The 27,482-nt window shown below is 37.4% G+C and overlaps 1 protein-coding gene across 1 annotated transcript in view; it reads right to left on the bottom strand.

The window, feature by feature from the left end:
- The window catches only part of LOC115417791 (DENN domain-containing protein 1B-like), a 249,488-nt gene that overhangs the window by 58,009 nt on the left and 163,997 nt on the right, over positions 1-27,482 (bottom strand). The window contains 2 exon segments of the mRNA XM_030131907.1: positions 11,425-11,526; positions 22,593-22,718. Coding sequence (XP_029987767.1) covers positions 11,425-11,526; positions 22,593-22,718 — 228 coding nt within the window.

Raw genomic sequence — 27,482 nt, forward strand, 5'->3', positions numbered from 1 at the left:
TCGGTTTGGAACGTTTTCGGTTTTGAAAGCCACGGTTCGTTTTTTTTTTTTTTTTTCGGTTCGATACAGGAACAAAGAAAACCCCTCAAAATGTCTTTAATAAATTTGTGAATTTTTGAACATTTTCCCCCCAATTTTTGGAGACAATAGAATATAGACAAACAGGAATAATATAATTCTGCTGTTATAAGTCAAACAGAAAATAAAATATTGCTAAATGTATTTTAAACATTAGTATTACACTTTTCCCTGAAAGGTAGTTTTGAAGAAACAACAAAAATTAAATCACAGTTCCCGTCAGTTCACATAAAAATAACAACAAAAAAATTCCACATGAAGTGCAACATTAACAAGAGGGCAAACTCGCATTGTCTTTTAAACTGAAGAGACACACTGACAACAAAATTAACCAAATTATTTATTTTAGGACCGCTAACAAACTGTTTAGGCCACTTTGTGTACTTGTGTGTGTGTGTGTGTGTGGTGTGTGTGTGTGTGTGTGTGTGTGTGTGCGTGTGTGCACGGTGTGATTTGTCAAAAACAAAGAGGGGGGGTGGTGGTTTGGAACCGAACAGGTGCATGTCGAAACGGTTCAGTTCGGTATGTGTACTGTTACAGGCCTATTTATTAGTCTTCGGTTCATTTATTTGTGTATTTGGACCCTAATAGTTCATAGTTTAAATTTTCTGAATCTTCTGAATATCAACATTAGTAAAACCTCCTCTGTCATCACCATGTTTATTATTATTGGCTTTCTTCTTCTCAAAAAACTTTACTCTTCTTCGTGGTTTTCGGTCAGTATGTTAATTACAAGCAGCGCCCTCTGGTGGATTGATTGCAAAACGGTCATTGACACATGGAAGTATGACGGCAGTGACACATGACAATGTTAGAAACGGACGAACCTATTAATGTACGCAAAGTGAACGTAAATCAGCCTTAAAGGGCTCATATTGATCTAAACCCACTTTTCTTAGTCTGTGGTTCATTTATTTGTGTATTCGGACCCTAACAATTCATACAGTTTGAATTTGAACCCTCCAGCTGCTGCAGAGTTATCTTTATATTCATTTGGGCAAAAATCGAGTGGATTTCTACAACCTGTTTGAATTCCTTCTTAATTTGTTACGTTTTATAACCAGTTACGTCACAACATTTGCACATATAAGGTCCAGACTTCAGACGAACATTTCTCCGAGTACGACATAATTGTTTGTCAGCAGCAGCGGTTGGAGTAAAAACTGAAAATATGTCCAAACTTTGAGCCAATTACCTAAAATGTTCAGTTGTTGGTTGTATTAACAAACATAAGTGACTGAATGGGACAGAGCAGCACAGCCGACAACCTGGAAGGGGCGGAGCCTGAAGTGGCTCATGTGCATTTAAAGGGCCAGCACTCCAAACTACCTTTCATCTTTATATTCATTCCGGCAAAAATCCAGTGGATTTCTACATCCTGTTTCAATTCATTCTTAATTTGTTACATTTTATAACTAGTTACGTCACAACATTTGCACATATAAGGTCTAGACTTCAGACGAACATTTCTCCGAGTATGACATAATTGTTTGTCAGCAGCAGCGGTTGGAGTAAAAACTGAAAATATGTCCAAACTTTGAGCCAATTACCTAAAATGTTCAGTTGTTGGTTGAACGGGACAGAGCAGCACAGCCAACAACCTGGAGGGGGTGGGGCCTGAAGTGGCTTATTTGCATTTAAAGGGCCAGCGCTCCAAACCACCTTTCTGGTGTCATTACTCAGAAATAGGGTTGAAGATGGACCTGTGGAGTTGAATGAATGAGGAATTCAGACCCAAGCAGAGCATTTACAGTTTATGGAGACCACAGGGAAATGTGGGAAAATGAAGAATTCCAATTTGAAAAAAAAAAGCAAAATATCACTCCTTTAATATTTTGCAGTGTAATTTTTGTACATTTTTGAAATTCATCCTGTGGGCCGGTCTTTGCCCGTGGGCCTTATGTTTGACACCCTCGCCCTACATTGACTGAAAATCTACTTACCTATTCTTCACTTCACAAAAAACAAAAATCAATTAGTAAAAACAATGAGGTGGACCTGTGGAGTTGAATGACTGAAGAATTCAGACCCAAGCAGAGCATTTACACTTTATGGAGACCACAGGGAAATGTTGGAAAATGCAGAATTCCATTTAAAAAAGAAAAACATCACTCATTTAAAACAGAAAATAGTTTGGAGTTTTCAGTATTTTTTGGTTATGTTATTATTTAATCAGTCCGGCCCATTTTAGAACGTATTGGGCTGAATGTGGCCCCTGAGCTTGAATGAGTTTGACAGCCCCGGTTTAGAAAATGAGTGGATCACACACATTTTAATATGTCCCGGCTTAACCTTCTTCTAACTTCTGTATGTCTTTACTCATTAATCTCCGCTCAGATCAGAACATGTGGGAGAAACCCTCCAAAAGAATGCAGGCCTGTCGACATTAACCTGCTTTCTATCAACCATGTCCTGTTTTTAACACACACACACACGCACGCACGCACGCACGCACACACACACACACACACACACACACACACACACACACACACACACACACACACACACACACACACACACACACACACACACAGGCTGATGCAGTGAAGTCTTTTACCGTCATTGACATAGTTTTATTGACTGCGAGCTGAGACTGTTACTTGTATAATTGATAAGGAGCTTCTGTTGACACTGAGGGAATCGATAATCACCTCTCAGGTTCTGTGTGAGACTGCCATGATGCTCTCAGAACGAATGAAATGTGTGTCCTTGTAAAACCAAAGGAATACTGGGATTAATTCCACAAATGGCTGCTAGATACTTATAGAGAGCACTAGTTTGGATGGAAAAAAATTGGGAAAAATCTGAACAGCGGTCAATCGAGAGAGGAATAGTTTTTTGATCAGTACTGTCATAAAATAATTTTATATTGGGATAAATATTATTTCATTGGCTCGTTTGGTTAAAATTTTTATCTTTGCTTCCAAAATGCCTCAGAGATGGTTTTTACTTCATTTCTCTCAACATTGATTTTTTTTTTTTTTCTTTATCCATGATTACGATTTTAAATGTTCTACCTCTAAATTTCTAAAATATTTATTGTGCTCTGGCTGGAAATAATATATGTTCATCCACAACTAACCATCTACTTTCTTCACATCTCACTTAAGAAGAAAAATCTCCCATTAAACTTTAAGGAAATATGGATGTTTTTATCTCAAATCATCATGAACAGGACATCTTACAGCTGTAGCTGTGATGTGGCCCAATATTTATGTCCATATAGTGTAGAAACATCAGAACTAACCAATGAAAGACAATATTTATCACAATATAAAACTATATTATGAAAGATTCCTCATTATTGTTTTGTATTCAAGACCCCTGTAAGAAAAGAAAAACTTGATTTCAACGTGTCCACATACTTTTGTCCATATAGTGGATGATGTTTATCAGTTTAAAAGAGAATGTTGCGAGCCACGAAAGTCACGATTTAGAGCAAAAATGCGAGAATTTAAAAAAAAAAAAAAATCTAGTTTTGTGTTAAATAGCTCAATGGACTGCATCTGTTGTTGCACCATCATAAGAGCCACTACCTCAATATATTTTAGCAATTTCTTCAAACATCTTCGCCGATGACACTACTGGGCACAGGTTACAGATATCAATATAGTTCCTATTGATCACTGATAGAAGTCATATCTGGACTTTGACTGAATTAGTTGAGTTCTCCTCCAGTGAAAGTCCCGCCCACTTCTACTGTTTGATTGATGTGCATCCAGACCGCAGGACTGGAACATAGAGAGAGAACCTGACAACCTCACACATTCAACTGGCATTGATTCTTGATAGAACATGACGCTGACATACAAGGACATTGGAACTATTTTTTAAATTAACCCTTTCATACATTAATTATGAGAACCTTAGTTAAGATTTTTTTCTTGAGTGTTTTTATTCCTCCATAGGCATGAAAAAAGTAGTGTGATCAAGTTGTTGTTTTTTTTTTTCATGGAGTTACAAAAATGTCCATGCATTTAATTTTTGAAGTAAAGAAACGTGTTTAAAACCCAATATCAGAAATTGATATTAAAACAATGACATAAATCTGATGTTTTCTCACATTTTAACATATTCTAATGCTAAGTATTACTCTTTTCATGGAGATAATATACAAAAAAACCCAAAACTTATTTTTCTAACAAATAACAATTGATTTACACTGAAACATGTTACTGCAGATCAGGTTTATCAAGAACAGCAAAGTTACAATAATGGTATGATTTACAGTGTATGGGATGATCCATAAGTGTCCACTGTGTTGGCTGATATGGAACTAAAACAACAAAACCTATGAATGTACAAGAGAACAGCTGGAGAAGAACTGTCCACTGTAGTGACCACTATGCATGAAAGGGTTAAAGGAGTGATATTTCACTTTTTTTTAAATGGAATTCTGCATTTTCCCACATTTCCCTGTGGTCTCCATAAACTGTAAATGCTCTGCTTGGGTCTGAATTCTTCCTTCATTCAACTCCACAGGTCCATCTTCAACCCTATTTCTGAGTAATGACACCAGAAAGGTGGTTTGGAGCGCTGGCCCTTTAAATGCACATGAGCCACTTCAGGCCCCGCCCCCTCCAGGTTGTTGGCTGTGCTGCTCTGTCCCGTTCAACCAACGACTGAACATTTGAGATAATCGGCTCCAAGTTTGGACATATTCTCGACATATTCTGTACAATCCGATTCTATAGAGCTCTACAGTTCCTCACTTTCACCCACTCACACACACATTCGTACATACGGCCAGGCTCTGCTGGGAGCAATTTAGGGTTCAGTGTCTTGCCCAAGGACGCTTCGACACGTGGACAGTCGGAGCCAGGATTCGAACCGCCGACCCTTCAGTCCGCTGACCCACTCTACCCACTGAACCACAGCCACCCAGTGCTTCTTAAACAGCTACCACCACCTTGAGGAAGCATATAAGGGGATCTTTTGACTCCAGACAGTTTTGCTTTTCTATTTCTGTCCTAAAAGGGCTCTTTAGATTGCAAAGGTTACCAACCCATGCCTTAGAGTGAAAAAAAGTAAAACTACAGAATTAAAAGTCTTTACATCAACAAACTATCCTTTAAAAAAATTAAATAATATGGACAATCAATGAATTTCTTGAGGAAAAATAAGTGCAATGTAATCAATATTATGCCTCAGCTGGTTATTTATACACATGCATTACAACGCACAGATCACAGTGGATCTAAAATACACAAAATATTTAATAACAGGCAGAACATTGGTAAAACTGCATTTTCTTCTCTTAAGACATGTCATGTTGTCCGTATTTTTTCATGTTCTTCACATTTTTTGTGAAAGTATAGTTTGTAATTGTAAACATTTTCATCCAATTTACTTTTTTTTTTTTTTTTTTTTTTAAACACTAAAACTGAAAAAAAAAAAAACTTGAGTTCATTATATATGGGTTACTTACTGGTCTGACCCACTTGACATAAAACTGAACTAAACTGATTTTAACATCTTTAATTGTTAATATCTTCAGTGTAATTTTTGTAGTTCATAAATTCATCTCACAGGCTGAAGTGGACCCTTTGGCGGGCCGGTTTTGGCCCACGGGCCGTATATTTAACACCTGTGATCTAAATCACATACACTCAGGATGAAAAGCCAAAATATTTAGCTTCTCTTACACTGCATTAATTTACTAAGTATGAAAAATTAATGAATATTCTTCTTGTTTTCAGTTGTTTTAGCTCCTGTTTGAGTATTTTCACTTGCTTGAAACAATACCTGCCTGTTTCCACCTCTCACTGACTGGAATTACTTAAGGCTGAAAAAGTTGTTTTGTGGATAATGAAAACAAAATGAGGACAAAAAGTACCTGTAGAAAACCAATTTCCTGCTAAGATGGTTAACACCTCAGACTCAGGTAACACCTCAGCATTATGCATGTGTGATTCAGCATGGTGCAATATGTGTTATAGTCTCCACATCCTAAAAATATGGTTTGAGTTTGGCTCGTATCAAGTTTGACAAAAAGCTGCTGCCAGTGACAGACTCCACACCTCGGCCCGTGTTTGTGAGTGGATCAACGCCGTACGCTGTGAAACATATTCAATTAAAGGCGGGTGCTGTTACAGCCTAGTTAAAGGTGGCTGGTAACTTGATTCCTGAACAACATGGCCTGTTTGTTTACACTAACTGAGCTCCAAAATGGCAACTGTGACGCCCCGAGGGCCCCCTGTGTCAACCATCCCACTGGGAAATAAATCACCTGAGGTGGAATGTCAGCAAAACAAACTAATTACTAATTCAACTCGACTTTACCACTGCAAAATCCTCACTGGTTAATGATAAAATATCATTTCTGACCATTTTTGGACTTGAAACTTTTGTGATGATTCAAATTTATGACAGACTGTATGAAGTGGTAATATGTCAAGGAAATTAAAATATATATGAAATACACACACTGGCCACAACATTAGGTACATCTGTTCAGATACATGTTAAAGTGAACCTGTACTGGTCTTGCTTATGACATTAATTGTGCTTTGTACATACTTATAGGCAAGGGAGGTGCAAATTCAGTAAAATAAATAAATAAACTAGAAGCACTCAGAGAGCACAGACCTCCGCCAAGGCTGATCAGTGGCCCCCCCCGTGGGCCCCCCCACACCAAGGAGGTTATGTTTTTGCCAGGGTTTGTTTGTTTGTCTGTCTGTCTGTCTGTCTGTTAGTGTGCAACATAACTCAAAAAGTTATGGACAGATTTTGATGAAATTTTCAGGGTTTGTTGGAAATGTGCCCCCCCGTGGGCCCCCCCACCCCCGATCACCACCAAAATTTAATCATTTCTTCCTTATCCCATTTCCAACAAACCCTGAAAATTTCATCAAAATCTGTCCATAACTTTTTGAGTTATGTTGCACACTAACGGACAGACAAACAGACAGACAGACAAACAAACAAACCCTGGCAAAAACATAACCTCCTTGGCGGAGGTAATAAATTGCCATAAATGCACCACAAGGACTTTTTATTCCATGAATTACAGAACCAATGGGGAACAGCCGAGTGGTGGAGTACACATAAACAAAATTTAGTACATTTAGTACATTTAGTAACAGGCAGAATATTGGTAAAATTGCACTTATTTCTCTTAAAATATTTCAGGCTGTTCATATTTTTTCACGTTATTCACATTTTTTGCAAAAGGTTTGTTAGTAAATGTAAAAAAAATGTATACAATTTTACTTTTTTACACGAACACAAAGAGAAAATTTGGAGTTGTCATTATTTATAGGTTATTATGTTATAATTTTACTGGTTCAACCCACTTGAGATCATATTGTTCTCTGTGCAAAACCTGAACTAAAAAGATTTTAACATCCTTGACTGTTAATATCTTCAGTATAACTTTTACATTTAACAGATTCATGCCACAGGCCGGGTCGGACTCCTTGGGGGGCCGGTTTTGACACCTGTGCTTTAGACCAAGGAGAAAATTTGTTGTTGTCATTATTTATAGGTTATTATGTACTTGATATCATATTGAGTTGTATGTGGCCCCTGAACGCCCTTGACTTTTAATATTTTCAGTGTAATTTTTGCACTTCTGAAATTCATCCTGTGGGCTGGATCGGTCCCTTCGGTGGGCTGGTTTTGACCCAAGGGAGTGGAAAATTTGGAATTGTTATTTATGGGTTATTATGTTGTCATTTTCCTCGAAATCGCATTGAGTTGTATGTGGACCCCGAACGCCCTTGACTGTTAAAGGGGCTCATATTTATCTGAGCCCACTTTTATTAGTCTGTGGTTCATTTATTTGTGTATTTGGACCCTAATAGTTCATACAGTTTGAATTTGAACCCTCCAGCTGCTGCAGAGTTGTCTTTTTATTCATTCCGCCAAAAACTGAGTAGATTTCTACAACTTGTTTTAATTCCTGCTTAATTTGTTACGTTTTATAACTAGTTATGCCACGACATTTGCACACATAAGGTCAAGACTTCAGACGAACATTTCTCTGAGTACGACATAATTCCTATGTAGTCCATACTGAAAATGTGTCCAAAGTTCGAGCCAATTACCTAAAATGTTCAGTTGTTGTTTGAACGGGACAGAAGGCACGGTCAACAACCTGGAGGGGGCGGGGCCTGAAGTGGTTCATGTGCATTTAAAGGGCCAGCGCTCCAAACCACCTTTCTGGTGTCATTACTCTGAAATAGGGTTGAAGATGGACCTGTGGAGTTGAATGAAGGAAGAATTCAGACCCAAGCAGAGCATTTACAGTTTATGGAGACCACAGGGAAATGTGGGAAAATGAAGAATTCCAATTTGAAAAAAAAAAAGCAAAATATCACTCCTTTAATATTTGCAGTGTAATTTTTGTACATTTTTGAAATTCATCCTGTGGGCCGGATTGGACTCTTTGACAGGTTTGTTTTTGCCCGTGGGCCTTATGTTTGACACCCTTGCCCTACATTGACTGAAAATCTACTTACCTATTCTTCACTTCACAAAAAACATATCAATTAGTAAAAACAATGAGGTGAAACACTTGGAATAAAAAAAAAAAAAAAGAAAAAAAAAAGCAGCATCTCCAGCTGCAGACGGTGAATAACATACGTGAAAAATTAACGTTTGCGCGTGTGTGGCCGCGCATGCCGAGTCTTATTTGCGTGTTTGCGATTCGGCCCAGGGTCACGGCCGGAGCAGAGCCCGGGCGGACCGCTGGCCTCTCTCACTTTAGTCGAAAAAGGAGTGGAGGAGATAAGCGCGCCCCATCCCCGAGCTGCAGAGGAGGGGAGGAGATAAGGGCCTGTTTCCCAATGCTACCGCTGAGGCAGGAGCCAGCCGGGAGGATGCTTTGAACTGCTGCTCGCTATCTGCTCTGCCTGGGAAAATTAGAGATGGAGCGGAGTGTCCAGAGAAACAAAAGGCTGATTGAGGGCCGCTGTGCTGTACTCTCCGGGGGAAATCACACTACTATCACGGGTCAGGGAGCACAAAGAAAAATTCAAGGGGTGAGAGGAAATTTTCTTCGGAGCCAGAGGTGCCTTCGCGCTCAGCTAAGTTTAGTGCTGCTGAAGGGATTTGGGGGGGGAAAAACATATTAAGAATACATGAGTGATTTTAAGGGAAACTCATGTAACCACACATAAATAAAAAAATACCTGCTCGCGCACTCGGACAAACACATTCATAAAAAAACACAGGCGTGCCCACAGAGGAGTCAATTTTCTGAGAAAGCAGTTACAACTCTCAGCACATCTTACACACTGCACACGCTACGGAGGAAATACATCTGGATATATTTGTCTACTATAAAAAAAAATAAGAATAATAATAACATTTATACACTTATCAATGTCACCTACTGCACACTTGTTACTTTATTATTATTATTATTTTTTTTTTTTTTGGGGGGGGATTTTTTGTCACTTTTTTGTCATTTTTTTTATCTTTTTATTTTTTTTTATTGCACATTGCATATTGTCTTGTGCTGCTGTACATTTAAAATCCCCCCTCGGGCGATCAATAAAGTAGATCTTATCTTATCATCGTGTTTTGTTTTTTTTTTCCTGCACAGAAACAAGCAAATGGGACATTTAACTGATGTGTACGACATCACAATAAATCACACTTTTAAGGGGTCAGTAATCCCATTCGTCACCGTCCTTAACTGAACTGTCAAGATGCTAAATGCTAACTTTACCCCGGTGACAGTTTGCCTGAGCATAAAGGGTGCAGAAAAACAACTTTTATCTGTTAAAATGAAGACTTTGAGATACAATCCAGACAACTAAATCTGCTGAGTGACTAAAAACAGCCTAAAAATAAACTGACATTGATGAGAGGGGACAGTTAACCACTGTACCAAGTAAGCAATCACTCATCTTCTCTATTTGTGCTGCCTATAGTTTAAAGAACAGAGCTGTGCATCTGTCAGTGGAAGATGTGCAGTGACAGCCCATGTTTAACCAGCTATAATAATAATAATAACATTAAAAATACTAATAATCAGAGCACAGGAGACCTTCGTGCTTTTACACATTTAGTTGAATATAGTAACAAATGTCTATATTCTTGGAAGTAAAATAAGTTTTAGTGATTGCAACATGCCTACAGATATTTCACCTTTATATGTTCATTTAACATGTAATTTAACCTTACACTAAGTTTACTCTTATACTAATCAGGTTACAGATAATTAGGATAGTTATTAATTGTATATTAATGATTAATAATAATTATAATAACACGATTTTGCACACTTATTATGTACTGGGTGGGGAAGCAAAATGTACACTGAACATTTAGTTGTTTTTTCTCAGCAGGCACTACGTCAATTGTTTTGAAACCAAACATATATTGATGTCATAATCATACCTAACACTATTATCCATACCTTTTCAGAAACTTTTGCCCATATGAGTAATCAGGAAAGCAAACGTCAAAGAGTGTGTGATTTGCTGAATGCACTCGTCACACAAAAGGAGATTTCAAAAATAGTTGGAGTGTCCATAAAGACTGTTTAGAATGGAAAGAAGAGAATGACTATGAGCAAAACTATTATGAGAAAGTCTGGAAGATACTATTAAAGAAGAATGGGAGAAGTTGTCACCCGAATATTTGAGGAACACTTGCACAAGTTTCAGGAAGTGTGTGAAGGCAGTTATTGAGAAAAAAGGAGGACACATAGAATAAAAACATTTTCTATTATGTAAATTTTCTTGTGGCAAATAAATTCTCATGACTTTCAATAAACTAATTGGTCATACACTGTCTTTCAATCCCTGCCTCAAAATATTGTAAATTTTGCTTCCTCACCCTGTATATTTCTTTAATTATCATATTGATAATATATTGTCGAGTACATATTGTACAAATTGCTGTTCTAATTGTGTCTTAATAGTGTTTTAATATGTATATTTAGTGAATACACATACACACACACATACATATAATTTTTATATATGTAAATTTCTTTTTTGCTGTATTGATCAATCAATCAGTCAATCAAATTTTCTTTATATATCGCCAAATCATAACAAAAGTTATCTCATGACACTTTACATATAGAGCTGGTTGAAACCAGATTCTTAAACCAATTCAAGAGTCTGATCATTTTTTTCCTAATACAAATTTATCATGCTTGAATGGAGAAACTGTAACAACAGTTTCTCTCTGGGGTTAATAAAGTATTCTGATTCTAATAAGCTGTTATAACACTTAAGTGCAACAATAAGTGTGTTTTTACTCATACTCCCATTTTTTTCATTTAAAAAAATTGCAAATAATCTCAGAAGGTGGACTAATAAAACATTTTAGCCTGTTAGGTAAATACAGTACGTTGGGAAGTCTTTGAAGAGGGTGTTGTACCTGTTTAAATAGCTGCAGGTTGACGGCCATGGACAGGAAGTTCCTCATGGTGCTCGAGCGATGGTTGACGAAGCTCTCCTCGCAGAACGTGATCGGCTCCCCCTGAGCAATGCACAGAATTGGACAAAAAATTAAAATTACACAACTCACATGCCTCATTCTTTGTACCAGTCTGTATTGCAGTGTTTATTCAGGTCAGATGTGAGCTGCAGGAAGTACAGGAGCTTTGTTTGATGCCTTGACCCTTTTTAGACGACTGTATCGCCGGTGCTACATTTTGCACTTCATGACATTCAAATGACCGTAACTCCTGAACTACACTATCCACAAAATTCCTACAAGTTTTCCAACGCTGAATAAAACTTTACAGTAGAGTATGTGGGGGAGGAAGTGAGCACAGCAGATGTTTTAGCGGCACCTACTAGTGTGTTTTGCCATGTTTTTGTGGAGTTTAGCCTTTTTTTCACTGTTTTTATCTATATTTTCCAGGTTGTATAGTTCATTGATAATTGTATTTTAACTGTACATATTATATAAATGTATGTCCAGTATATTTATATATATATTTGTATTTATTTTATTTTATTTACTTATTTCAAACATGCAAAGAAACCAAATAAAACAAAACAAAGCAAAATAAGACAAAAACAAAATAACATTTAAATGAACAGAATCCATCCTCAAGTACATGTCTGAATTTTCATTGTCGAAAAGGAGAAGGAAAAAGTATGAAGTAGGAAAAACTTCAAATATATATAAACGTAAGTATATATGCAGAGAGATAGCCTAGGCAGAATGATGCACTGCCTGTAAAAGAAGCAGATCATGGATATTTTTCTTCCATTGAGGGGTTCTGTCTACAGAGACAGCGCTACAGGCTAAAAATGATGAGAAATAATAAAAAAATAAGAAGCTGGAGCATGGACACAGAATGATCTAGACCAGGAGTGTCAAACTCATTTTAGTTCAGGGGCCACATTCGGCTAAATTTGATCTGAAGTGGGCCGGACCAGTAAAATAATAACATAATAATATGTAAATAATGTCAACTCCAAACTTTTCTCAATGTTTTACAGTGAAAAAAGTAAAATTACATGATGAAAATGTTTGCATCTACAAACTATCCTTTCAAACAATGTGAATAACATGAACAAACTGAAAAAAAAAAAAAAAAACATTATTGTGCTTTAGTTTATCATTTTCACATGTACATTATAACTTACTGATCACAGTGGATTTACAGATACACAAAATATTTAGTAAAAGGTGGAATATTATTAAAATTGCACTTCTCTTAAGACATTTCAGGTTGTATTTACATTTACAAAGAGAAAACTTTGAATTGTGAGTATTTATAGGTTATTATGAGATTGAATTGGTCTGAATGCGGAACCTGAACTAAAATGATTGTTAATATCTTAGTGTAATTTTTGCATTTCACAAATTCATCCTAGGGGCCGGACTGGACCCTTTGGTGGGCCGGATTTGGCCCCCGGTCCGCATGTTTGACACCTGGGATTTAGAATAGAATAGAATAGAATGCCTTTATTGTCATTATACATATGTACAACGAAATTGTAAGAGACAACTCTCTGGTGGTGCGTAGTGCAAAAGTTTAAAGAAGAAAGGAAGTGTAAATATATATACAGTATAATAACAGGCATGTCACCAACTGAGAAAAACAGTAGAGCTAAGTATATATTGCACTTGACCCTGGCTGAACACTATGACATATGTTAAGTATATGTCCCTGTGAGGTATTGTCATTGCAGTGTGTTCAGTACCCGTATTGCACTTGGATAAAACGTACTGCTAAATCTGCTAAATTTAGACAAACAAAAATGTTTGTGTACATGTACAATAGTTGAAAGTTTATTTCTATAATCTCATAAAATTTCGCGATGAACACTTACAGTTGTTTTTCATAATAAAAATGAAAAAAATGCAAGCCCCCCTTTTTTTTTTTTAAGCATTTATTACATATAATAATGATAATTAATGGTCAGACACTTAAAGTTAAGGTCTTCCTGAAAAAATATGAAAAAGAACTGATACAAAAAAACACTTTTATTGCAAAAAAAAAAAAAAGAAATCTAGGGGGGTCTGTTATGATGGGAGTCTCAAAAGGGTTAAAATGCAGTGGAATTAAATAACATGTAGATGTTTATTGTAACATTAATCAATCAGACATTCACAACACATCTTTTCCCATTATGTGCTGTTAAAAGTCAACTCTACGAAGGAACTATTTCACATGATTTCTTCATGAGTGAGTCAAATAAGCCCCAAAACAGAAAAAATATACAACTGAGACAGGAAGGAAAGACGGAGGCGACAGCAAAAGAGGAAGAATGAACGAATCCAGCCGAGCTCCCCCAGACCAGAAGCCTGTGTCCCAGTAAACGCCACCGTACTCCACATGAACACATGATCCCACTGTTACCGTTTCTTACATCATGTCTGTTGGCCTGTGAGCTATAAACACGGAGGATGACAACAAAACCACTGCAGGCCAATCACAGGCAACCGCTCGCACCATTTTCAATTCATGTTTTCTCATAATTAACATAATTCTCACATAATTCAAACATGCTCTAAATTCTTCATGTGTAAGAAAAAAAATGGGGAAAAAAAAAACAACAATGTGCTTTGTCTTTTCCAGGCTATGAACACAGAGTGGCACATAAAAACAACCTAATAACACTCGACACTAACCTCATTTTCAGGGATGGGTGGATGATACCGATGGCCCAAATTACATCACAGGAAAACTGCTCTACTTACATCACTAAAAGTTTCTAAGGCGTATTCTGTCGTAAAAAAACAACCAAAACCCTGATGAAAGTAGCTTCAGTTGTAGTTTAATCATCTTTGCGTCCTCAGACCGTGTTGCTGTTCACTAAACTGCACAGACTAACAAATAACTGCTGAAAAGGAAAACTTTCTATCAACATTTTAGAAAACCTCAAAGAAACCACAATAATTATTTTTATCATGTTAAAGTCGTTCCATGGAGTACTGATATTCCAAACTCTCACCAGCAGGGGGAGTCTTGTAACATAACACACTTAACCCTATAACACCGAACGTACCATATTTGATACATGAGTTTTGAAGCCCTCAATATGATCAGTGTGATATTTTTTGTCTTGATAAACCTGATGTACACAATTAGATACATGCAATACACGAATAATCCACCGAGGGGAGGAATTTGTTTCCAGTAACTCCACAAGACTGTCATTAATGAGGAAGGAGGAACTTTGTCAATTTGTTAGACATGTTTGTGTTATATTATGCTGTTGTTTGTTCAAAAACAATAACATTTGAGCATTGAGACCCGATTTATTAAATAATAATGTTTAATTTTAATGTTATTTTTACATTACCTGCCTTTTGCACATGCTTTTATCTGTTTTTAATGTGTTTGGTTTCTGTTTTTATCTGCTGTATGTAAAGTGTCTTTGAGTTCTATGAAAAGTGCTATGCAAATAAAATGTATCATTATTATTATTATAATAATAATTATTATTATCATTATTAAATATGATAAAAAACTGAAACAACAATTTTGCCAAAACTCTCATTTTTCAATTAAAAGTTTTGGCGCTGAGGTGGTTTTTCGGGCATAGCGCAATCGGTATATCACGGAAAACTGCAATGGAAAGATCTTTTTCCGCAACTAGAGTCACGTAATTTAAAAAAAAAAAAAGGATGTTGACAGACGTAACAACAAGCAAAGAAGAGTTTTAAAAGAAACATGGCGCGGTACATGTGAACACACCAGGAAGCGAATCATTTTTTAATTTAGTACGAGATAGAGGGGTAATATATAATAATAATGAATATATCTGTAAATCAACACCATATTTACATTCGTAGCCATGTTTGTGGAATGACTTCTTGTGTCATCTTGTGATAATAAAACAAATCATCACATTCGTGATTTAATGGAAAAACCGACATTACGCACTTCTGTTTTTTCAACATTTAGTAAATATCGGTAAAGTTTTGCGCATCCTGTCATGATCACCTCCCTGTGTACTGTTTCTTTAAATACTTTTGGTTATTATGGTGACGCACACCGACGTGAGGACGCAACCTGTACGCTTCGAGGTCGGACGGGTGTTGCTCCGTGTATGATACGCTCCTTTTGTTCATAAGTTGGGACTCCCAAACTATTTATCTGCTTTTTCCTCAACAAAAGTGTGCTTATCTGACCTGTGAAGAATGTCTGAGCTCCCCTGCAAACATTCTATGTGCAGTGCGACGGTAAAGAGTGGTTTTCGAGTCGTGTTTTCAACTCTTTGAACTTGTGAAGGCCTCCCTGACCACTACAAATGGAGCCCGAACAGGGACTTGAACCCTGAACCCTCAGATATATGTCAGATATATGTCCATAGAAAAGCAGCTACTGTCTCTGCTTTTACCGACATGATGGCACCCTGAGATTTCACATCTGGGTCTGTGGTTTGAGCTGCTTCTATGTCTTCCAGCTTGTGTTGAACCAAGGTTCTAATAGTTTTGGATTTTTCATTATAGTTTAGCTTTATTTAGTTTTGACTTTTTTCTCTCTAATTCAGTTTTAATTTGTTTTTAGAGCAGGTTTGCTAGTTTTTATTAGTTTTCATTTTTTTGTAAATGCTTAGTTTAAGTATTAATTTTAGTTTTGTCATATCTTTTATCTTCTTCGCTGTCGTATTCAAATAAATCCCAGACAGGACTTGGCTTTCTCCCAACATTAGTGTCGTGAAGTGTCGTGTGGTGACACCAGCTAAAATTGCTAGAGCGAAATAAATCGATTTCATATCAATCCAACATTGACAAAGATGAAAACGAAGGGAATTTTATCAATAATTTTTATATGTTTTAGTTAGTTTTGTACGCACACAATACAGTTTCAGTTAGTTATATAAATATATAAATATATCCACGGCACACAAATCCTACAGTGTGCCTTGGATATATTTTTTGAAATCTAGCATGCTAATGCGGATTTTTTTTTTTTTTTGACTCTAAATAACCAGACACACCACAAGTGTCCAAAGAGCACCTGTGGATAATCACCAAGAAGACCCAGCAGCACTTCCACTTTGTTGGATTAGAGTTATCGTTTTTTCTTTTAATTGTAGTTTTTATTTATTTCAGTACACGAAAATGTTTTTTCAATTCTAGTTTTCATCATTTCTTCTTTTCTTCTTCTTTTTCTTTGGCAGACGCTTTTTTCCAAAGCGACTTACAGGGGAAAACCAATCAAATCACTCAATCAATCAAATTGTATTTATATAGCGCCAGATCACAACAAAAAAGTTATCTCATGACACTTTATATATAGAGTTGGTCAAAACCAGACTCTAAGCCAATTTACAGAAACCCAACAGAATCTCGTTAGTTTTAATTAACGATAATAACCTTGTGTTGAACTTTGGTTTATTCCGTCTCTAAACAGTACAGAGATTGCAGTGTTAAAACTCACACACTCACCAACCTGACATGCCGTCATCAGTCGCAGTAGAAACTAATCGAAAATGCTATTTCAGGTGCTTTTGCGGAGGTACATGCGTGCTGCTCTGAGGTGGTGAGAATCACCCCTGGGGGTGACACATCTCTGTGAGCGGAAACTGATGACCTAAGATGCCGTTCTAATCAGCTGATTGCTCTTCAGCTCATTATCATTTCCCAGTATTGTTTCATTTGCAACTCAGCAAGATTCCTAGCAAGCATCCACACCCCTCCTTCTGTCAAAGCATATGCACCTGTAAAGCACAACGCTGAGCTCTGAGGAGAGAAGAGCTTTAACCCTTTAACCCCTGAGACGCTATTTCTACTGTGAATTTGTGCCTGTTTCAGGTTCATTAAAGCTGCTATGAGTATGTGCGTGTTCCTTTTCTTCAGTGGTTTTGCTTTACTGTGTGTTTTAGGGTCGAAACAGGTGGAATAACAGAAAACGACAAAGAGAAGAACTGAAGTTTGACAGATTTGGACTAAATAAGGCACTAGAATGTACATCAATAAGAGATTTAGGATGTTGAACATGAAATGTGAACTGGAACACACTGAACAACAACAAGGATTTGAATTTGGGCCCAGTAGTTTATGTTTTGGGGCTCTTTTTTTTTTTTTTTTCTAGATCAGTCCAGCTGCTAATTGAGACCTGGTTGAACTCCATAAAGCAGTAACATGGACAAAACTCAGTAAAAACATAGTAAAAAAAAAATAAAGGAAAATTACTACAACACTGCAAACCATCCCAAACCGTTTCTTTTTTAAAGTGAGTCGATCTCAGCATGAATTGAAATTTTTTCTACTGAGCAAATGGTTGAATTTTTTGGAATATTTAAAGGAGTGACATTTTGATTTTTTTTTTTAAATGGAATTCTTCATTTTCCAACATTTCCCTGTGGTCTACATAAACTGTAAATGCTCTCCTTGGGTCTGAATTCTTCATTAATTCAACTCCACAGGTCCATCTTTAAATCTATTTCTGACTAATGACACCAGAAAGGTGGTTTGGAGCGCTGGCCCTTTAAATCCACATGAGCCACTTCAGGCCCCGCCCCCTCCAGGTTGTTGACCATGCTTTCGGTCCCATTCAACCACTTGTGTTCGGTAATACAACCAAGAACTGAACATGTTAGGTAATCTGCTCGAAGTTTGGACATATTTTCAGTTTTTACTACAACCGCTGCTGCTGACGAATAATTATGTCGTACTCGGAGAAATGTTCATCAAAAGTCTGGACCTTATACGAGGGCTGTTCAATAAGTTCATGGCCTCACCCAGAAATACTGGTTGTTATAATACAGGATGTTACATTCTTTCGTGATGGGATAGTGATGCTTGAACATTGATGGACCAAGTGCATTGATGTAAATGGAGATTATGTTGAAAAATAAAATATAAATTATCAGTCTGTGTTGTTCTGTTCTGGGTGAGGCCATGAACTTATTGAACGGCCCTCGTATGTGCAAATGTCGTGACGTAACTAGTTATAAAACGTAATTGAAACAGGTTGTAGAAATCCACTCATATAAAGATAGCGTTGCAGCAGCTGGAGGGTTCAAATTCTATCTATGAACTATTAGGGTCCAAATACACAAATAAATGAACCACAGACTTATAAAAGTGGGTTTAGATAAATATGAGCCCTTTGAAACATATCATACCTACAGAACGCTCACCACAGACACATTAGGGGTCAAAGGGTTAACCCTGGTTCTGAAGATTGACAGTCCAAGTGATAATCCACAAATATGAGAACACAGGGTGTATAATCAGTCTGTTCACGAAGGCACGTGCAGTTTCTATGCTTTTGTGTGCGATTGTGTATGTTGGGTCCGAGGGTTTTATTCAGATCTGGTCTTAAAGAACACAGCGAGGGCGTGAGTGAACTGAGAAACCAACGCAGCCCGTACACAAACATACGCATACCCTGAGTCTCAGCGCTTGTGTCAGAGGGGAGGCAGTTTGTTCATATACTGTCTGTACACAGAAAAAAAAGAGAGACGGCATCAATAATGTAGCATCTTGACTCCGGGAGTCCACAAAGTCCAATTAATCTCAAAGCCGAAGGAACAAAGGCTTTGCTATTTGACAAACAGGACATGCTGTAGTTTGCTCTGCTCTGACTCAGACTTGATAAGCAGAAAAGATCCAGAAAAGAAACGTTACAGGGGCTTAGTAAAGGAAAGTAAAACACCAAAGGTGGCTAAAAGGGATCTTCAAAAGAAATGTCCTGACTCTTTTCAGCTCCTTTGACATTTGACTACTTCAGACAGGCCCACCTTAGCTCTGCGCCGTCTGAAAGCACCTCCTTACCTTCAGTCAAGAAGCTACAGTCCAACTAGACTGCACTGAAATTCATCCAAATGGAGAGGGCTTTTATGTGCTAACTTCAAGAGTAAGAAGGAAAACATCATAGTATATAGAAACTACAGAATCTGGTCTTCAATCTAAATCCGTGTTTTTCAACCTTGGGGTCGGGAACCCCACGTGGGGTCGCCTGGAATTCAAATGGGGTCGCCTGAAATTTCTAGCAACTGATGAAAATAAAAACAAAACTTATTAATAAAAATATATGGTGAGTTGACAGAGACGATCACAGTTCATAAAAGACATGACAAACTGTGAGTCTGAAACTGCAGCACTGTGGTTCTGTTTATCTGTCAAATGTTCACTGTGGTCGGTTTCAGACACTGCAGCTCTTTCATAATTCATAGTTTGAGTTATTGTTTGTTCAGTATTAATTTGCAGCCTTAAATACAAGCTAGACTGACATATGGACTGACTGTACATATCCTGACCAATGAAAATTAAATTCTCACTTCATGCAGTTATCTACCCCTGGCTTTTCTGCCTCCGTCCATAATAATATACATTATATAGGCTAAATGTCATCTAAAATTAAAGCTTCTTTGCAACATAGTATAGCAAACTATTACGTGATCAAAAACAAATTAATTAATTAGGGGTGGAGGGTGGGAAGAGTGCACAAAAGAGAACTGCGAAATGTAAGACCCAGTATCACTAAGTTTGCACTGTATCTGGACGATTTTCCTTTGTGAAATAAAAAGATATTTAAAAAAGAATAATAATAATTTTGACAAAAAAAAAAAAAAAAAAGTCTCCATTTAGAATGTCTGGGGTCGCCAGAAATTTGTGATGTTAAAATGGGGTCACGAGCCAAAAAAGGTTGGGAACCACTGATCTAAATGTTTAAAACCCCTTCCACTCAAACACTAGTAGAGTGTCTGTGCAGAGCTCTAAAGAATGAGGCTTTTAGAGCATTTATCTGAACATCTGCATTTAAGGTGTGGGTCTGCAGCTGGATGTGTGATGTTACCAATAATTTGGAGTCAACTGCGATCAAGTGAGATGTGGAAACCTCAATCAGTGCACATAGACTGAAAGTAGGGATGTAAACAATTAATCGACTATCAATTAATTGTCGATTAGAATTTGCTCGATTAAATTATTAATTGTCGGTTAATTGCCCTTGTCCACATCTCAGCTGAAATCTCGCTTCATCATGTCAGTGATGCCAAGTCAGAAATTCCCATTTCTTCTAAACTGCCCCCGTTCAGATCCATTTATTTTATTGAATTTCTCTGCAGAATTTATTTAGTTCTACTCCATAAATTTCATGGCCTGGTACAAGAAATCAATAATTAAGGAATATGACGTGCTTTTTTTCCATGAAGTATATAAACAATATTTAGCTTGTATTCCTATAAACCCTACTGAAAGAGAAATTCAGGTTTACAGAAAAATCACCGCTTTCAATCAATTAATCGTTAATTGATCAACCAACTAATGATTAACAGATTCATCGATAATTTGCATCTCTAATTGGAAGTGTGGACTTTAAAGGACAGAGGACAACTCTAGTCCTGAGAAGATGAAATTCAGTTTGAACAATATTTGCAATTCTGTGAGTTAAAATGGGCCATTTTAATATGTTTTCAAGCATGTTCATTGTTGCACCGTGGGGCCTTGGAGTTTCTGACAATTTCGCTGAACTCTCGTTTTTCGATTAAAAGTTTTTGTGCTGGCAAAAGAGGGTTTTTCGGGTGTAGCGCAAATGGTATATCACACAAAACTGCAATGGAAAGACCTTTTTCCACAACTAGAGTCAAATGAATTAAAAAAAAAAAAAAAAAAACATGTTGATGGATGTTACAACAAGCAAAGAAGAAGAGTTTTAAAAGAAAAATGGCGCAGTACATGTGGACACACCAGGAAACCCAATCATTTTTAAATTTAGTACAAGATAGAGGGGTAATATACAGGGTGTCCCAAAAAATTTGACATCATTTCATCACCTAATAATTTGTTTCAAATTTGTTTAGTCTTTTTGCTCATAAAAGTGTAATCATTTTTATTGTTCTGCTTTCAGGGATAGACATGCTGTTTACTGGAACAGAAAAGGCCTTCTGTGTACTGAAGTACGCCCAAACTCAGTCAAATGCGAATCTGCAACTTGAATTTGTTAGAAAATTTCAAAAACAAGTGCCAATCAATCATTCACCAATCAATCAAATATTATTCATATAGCACCAAATCATGACAAAAGTTATCTCATGACACTTTACAAATCGAGCCGGTCGACACCAGACTCTAAACCAATTTACAGACACCAAACAGAATCCTCCAGGAGCAAACACTAGTGCCTGGTAACAGTGGAAGCAAAAACGTCCTTTTAACAGCAGAAACCTGGAGCAGACCCTGAGTCCTGGAGGATGGACGAGTGACAGGACAAGTTGGGGTGAAAGAGAGAGGGTAAAAGAGGAGAAAAAAGAGAGATAGAGAGAGATTAGGGAAGAAGGGGGGAAGTAGGGGGAGACACATGGATGCAGTTGATGCACAGAAAACTGAACTAGAATCGTCATAAGTAGATCAGCTGGTGTTAGTAGAATTACTAAAAACTAGGGGTGTTAGAAAATATCAGTTCTGCAATATATCACGATATTTCTTTTCACAATACTGTATCGATATTAAAAAGTACTGTATCGATATTTTTAGGTATCTATTTTTGTTTTTCTTTTTTGTTTATATTTTATTTCATATTATTTAACACTCTTATTAAATAATGTTAGTTCTTTTATTGGGATTGCACAAAAATAATGTTCTGATGTTAGTTCTGAACTAATAGAATATGAACATTTGAGCAGGATCTTAAACTGTTATGTCTGTAAAACAGAATTTAGGTTTTAACACATAAACATTTTGTGATATAGAATTAGATCCTGTTCTGATCTAATAAAATTGTGTTTAGTATTTGTGCAGATTTCTGGTGTAATTCAATTCTTCAAGGAAATAATTATTTTAATAAAAGAAACAAACGAAAAAATGGCCTTTTAAACAGTATCATGATATATCGTGATATATTGTGTCGTGATCCTAGTATTGGGATTTGTATCGTATTGTCAGATTCTTGCCAATACACAGCCCTAATCACAACAGGAAAGTGGATTTGGACGTGGCATTAGAAGGCTGTTTGTGTCAGAAAAAAGGATTTGGTATCATTTCTCCAGACCATGTCGTCACTCCGATATGGACGTCTCAAATGATGTACATTTTTGTGGGACACCCTGTACATATGACAAACCTGCCAATAAAGCTGACGTTGACTGTGTGTGAACTGTGGTGCTGAATGGAACCGGACTTACGGGTTTGTATCTGAGAGCGTCTCGGTAGGATCCGAACAGAGCGGCCTGCGCTCTGAGGAAGGCCCTGGCCACGCCACTTCCTGTTGCTGTGGACTGCTTCTTCAGCTTGCTCTTTAGAGAGGACACCTGGTGGAAAACATGAAAAAAGAAAGTGTGAGCGAAAAAGAAAGAGACGGGGAGACACAGGGGGGGGGGGATGACGGTTGGGTAAAAGTTAAATTATCACCTCTGAAATTGGTGGAGGAAACAGCTAGACCATTCTGTGTGTGAAGTATCACATTTGCAGGTCATCTCAAAAAAAAAAAAAAAAAGAAAAAAAAGAAAAGAAAAGAAAGGGAAAAGCTTGAGCCTTTCCTCAGAGCTTATGTGTTGTGCTGCTGGGAGCACCTGCTGCTTTGCTAATTGAGCCGAAGACGGGGGGGGAGGCGGCGAAAAGGAGGGGACAGCGAAGAGGAAATGGAAACACATCCCTGCTTCTCCTCTCAGTCTCTCTCTCCATACTTCCACCTCCATTTCTTCCTCTCAGTCCTCCTGTTTTCTCCCCCCCTCCCTCCCCTGTTGGCTCTCCCGGACTCCCTCCAGAAAGGGACTCTTGACATAAAATGCCTTTAATTATTTTTCCCCCCTCTCCTGGCTCTGTCTCTAGGACTCCAGGCGAGAGTGGAGGAGCAGCAGCAGGCCTGAGCTTGTTTTAGGATGACAAAAGATTCACCCTGGCCACCGGGCCCCGGGGAGTCTGGGAAGGAAGTTGTCAAGAGGCTCTCCTCACCTGCTCAGCAGTGAGTCTGACTGTGTTGTGGCAGAAGCGAGGAGGAGGCAGAGATAGCGAGGGACTGCTGCTCTCTGTGTGGGCTGTGCGAGCTTAGCACAAAAGCACAACGTTTGATTGGGTTGCATAGGAGGTCTGGATGACTGTGGGCTGACGGCGGCGGCGCATGTGGACTCCAATCGCAATTTTAAAGCAAAATGTTAAGTCCGATTTTCGACCGCAATTAGCACGAAACAGATTCGTTTGACTGCTGTTGGAATAGCAGGTTGTTTTCTCTCACTTACAGTGTTCCATGCAAATTAACGCGGCAGCTACTGATGATTTTCATTAGCGTTTAATCGGCTCCATTGTTCCTTCTATACCAGGGGTCTCAAACATGCGGCCCGGGGGCCAAAGGTTCCAATCCGACCCGTGGGAGGAATTTGCAAAGTGCAAAAATTCCACAGTCGAGGCTGTCGAACTCATTTTAGTTCAGGTTCCACATACAGACCAATACGATCTACAGTCAAATAATAACAGCAGAAGAACCGACAAAATCTAATGACTCCAGATTTTCTTCTCGGTTTGATGTGAAAAAAATAATATCACACTATGCTTATAAATAATGACAACTTCAACTTTTTACCTCCGCCAGGAGGTATTGTGATCACTTTGCTTTGTGTGTTTGTTTGTTTGTTTGTTAGCAACTTTACAGGAAAACTATTCCAACCATCTTTGCCAAATCTTCCCCACAGATAGGCCTAGGCCCTGGGACCAACCCATTCAATTTTGGGCCAAGTAGGCCAAAGTTCAAGGTCACAGCAAGGTCACAAAATCTACAATTTTCCTATCTCTCATCATTGAACAATTTCCGAAAATTCATTAAAAAAATTAAAAATGACTCCGATTCGCCTCCAATTTGATCCACCCGTAGCTTAGAACAATATCTTGTATCTGGCACAAAATTGTCCACATCCACCGTGGAATGTGGAGTCTGTGGACATTTACATTTAACACTGAAAATCCCATTTACCACACATTTTTCATTAGAACTCAACAAATATTGATTGGAATTGAGTATAATTTGACATACACATGACTGGTACCAAGCTTCAACTTTTTCTGCTGTATGGAACAACATGGAAACTGTTGAATTTAAAAAGAAATAGTCGATCCACACATGCACACCGTTCAGGGTGCTTGGTGGAGGTTTGTGTTCTCTAAACACTTGTTGTCTTTGTTTTAGTGCAAAAAAATTAACATTAAATTATGAAAATATTAACATTTACAATCTATCCTGTCACAATAAAATGTGAAAAACCTGAACATGAACAACCTGAAATGTCTAAAGAAAATTAATAAATCTTCAATTAAGAAAAAAAAAAAATATTGAATTAAGCCAAAAAAAAAAATCTTCAAGTAAAAAAAAATCTTGAATTAAGCCCCCCCCAAAAAAGTCAAATTTACCGAAAAATCTTGAATTGAGCAAAAAATCTAGAATTAACAACTTCAAATATTTGTGTTTATTTTAGTGCAAAAAATAACATTAAATTATGAAAATATTAACATTTACAAACTATCATGTAACAATAAAATGTGAATTACTTGAACTAATATGAACAACCTGAAATGTCTAAAGAAAATTAAGCACATTTTGAACTTTTTTCTGCCTGTTCCTTGTTCTTCCTGTGTTTAGTGTCTTTGTAGATACGATTCATAATGCACATGTAGAAATGATAAGACGAAGTATAATATTGTTAAAATTGCACTTATTTTTCTGAAGAAATTTCAGTTTTTTCAGATTACTCACATCTTTTTTGTTTGGATAGTTTATAAAAGTAAGTATTTTCAGAATTTCGTGTTTTTTTTCCCCACTAAAACCAAGACAAAATGTTGGCGTTGTCATTATTTAGAGATTATTATGTTATTATTTTACTGGTCCGGCCCACTGGAGATCAAATCGGGCTGAATGTGGCCCCTGAGAGAAAATGAGTTTGAGAGCCCTGTTCTATACAATGTCCGACACTGTTGGAAAATGGAGTTTCTGCACAAAAATGACCACAAGTACAGATTAACACCTTCTTCATAAAACAGGACTATAATACCAGACCAAGGTTTGCCTTTTTCAGATCTTCTGTCAGTGTGTTTTCCACTCATTGTCGTCTTTTTTTGGTTTCTTGGATGTAACATTTCAGTCTAATATTAATTACATTAATCACTGTTGATACTGAGTTAATACCTGGTTATTTGTTATATTGTGTTGTCTGTAAATATTGTGTATATTGTGTGGAAGAGTGAGTGAGTGAATGAACGCCTCATACAGGCAAGGCAAGTTTATTTGTATAGCACATTTCAGCAACAAGGCAATTCAAGGTGCTTCACACAGGACATTGAAATAAAAAGAACACATAAAATATAAATGCAACTCTGGATTACTGAACTGTATGGCATGATTGTTTTAAATGTCATATATTTTATACTGTACTGCAATGTTGTGGAAGAGCCCAACCGGAGACTGGAGTTGAGAATTAGCACTAACTATAAACTAGAGCCCGACCGATATGGGGTTTTTGGGGCCAATGCTGATACCGATATTGGGGGCTAAAAAAAGCCGATATCCAATATATCGGCCGATATCTGATATTGGCCGATATATGAAATAAGAACACTGATCTACACAGGATAAAATAATCTTATATTAGATAATTGTGGACAGGTGGATAAACAGTTGCATAAATCTTTCTTTATCTCACAAATATAATTTACACAACTTTCAAATGCAAACTATGCGATCCCAAAAATAATTAGAGCAAAAAATATGACTGAGCACACAATTATGTTTTCACTCACAAATTCTGATGTGTCTGGCTCACGGAGCTACAACTTCTTATGTGGACTAAGGACTAAACTGAGCATGTGCAGAGTGAATTAGGTGAGTCCTAGGTTGTTCCTGATTGGAGCAACTGCAAGAGTTACAACTGACCCGTGTTACAACTGTCCCCAGTCTCCCCTACACTAATAACACCCAGGCCTGCTGGCAGAATGAAACTGTGAGGAAGACAGGAAGTGCATGGACATTGGTGTGTGGGGGGGTGAATACTTAATAAGACGGGGGGGGTGTGTGTGTGGGGGGGGTGTAGCTCCATTATTATGTGATTGTGTGTGGGGGTGATAGCATCATTGTCCGAGCAGGAGTGAAAGTGAAACTAACTCGCTTTAAAGTTCCTCTTATTCTCCGTGTCGCACACACACAGGAGCAGCAAGCGACAGAATCTCCGCGCAGCAAAAAAAGTTAATATATCAGCTACATCGGCTACATATTGGCCGATGTTGATTAATTGGTGACACGCTATAATTGGCCTACTATAAACTCTATATGCATCACATCAGCTGCAACTGTGTTTGACTACATTGTCCCTGTCAAATAAATAAATAAATAAAGTTAAAAAAAAAAAAAAATTCTTTGCGAATTAACTTAGTGAATTTCCCACTGGTTATCAATAAGGTTCAAACATTTGAAGACGTCATCTCAATAATCATTTTCATCATTTTATGGAGCAAAACACAAATCAGTTCATCAATAGTAACTGTATGCATTCAGAGGGAGTGTGTGAAACAACCAAAGGAATAGACTGAACACAATCAACATTTTTGCTCATTACTTATGTTTCACCGCACGTTTCACAAGTCCATTCACTTATAGTGTCGTGTTAGATGGTGTCAGGTTTGGTGAGTTATTTCTTTCCTCACAGGAACTTCAAACGTACTTGAACAAATTTCCGTTAATCCTGACACTCGTCTCCCTTCGCCTGTAATGAAAACAGCTGGCTGAAATTAACAGAAAGGACACATTTGACACCGTCTCTTTGCGTCTTCTAGTAGTGCATTTGCTTATGTTGAGTTTATGCCTTGAGTATTTGTCTGTTTAACTGAAATCTGGCATATTTATTTTTTTAATGATGACTTTTTATGACCAGAGTACATGACTTATCTTAAAGGAGTGATATTTTGCTTTTTTTTTTTTTTTTTTTTTAAATGGAATTCTTCATTTTCCCACATTTCCCTGTGGTCTCCATAAACTGTAAATGCTCTGCTTGGGTCTGAATCCTTCATTCATTCAACTCCACAGGTCCATCTTCAAC

The sequence above is a fragment of the Sphaeramia orbicularis genome, chromosome 4 (assembly GCF_902148855.1).
Source record: "Sphaeramia orbicularis chromosome 4, fSphaOr1.1, whole genome shotgun sequence".
Classification (NCBI taxonomy): domain Eukaryota; kingdom Metazoa; phylum Chordata; class Actinopteri; order Kurtiformes; family Apogonidae; genus Sphaeramia; species Sphaeramia orbicularis.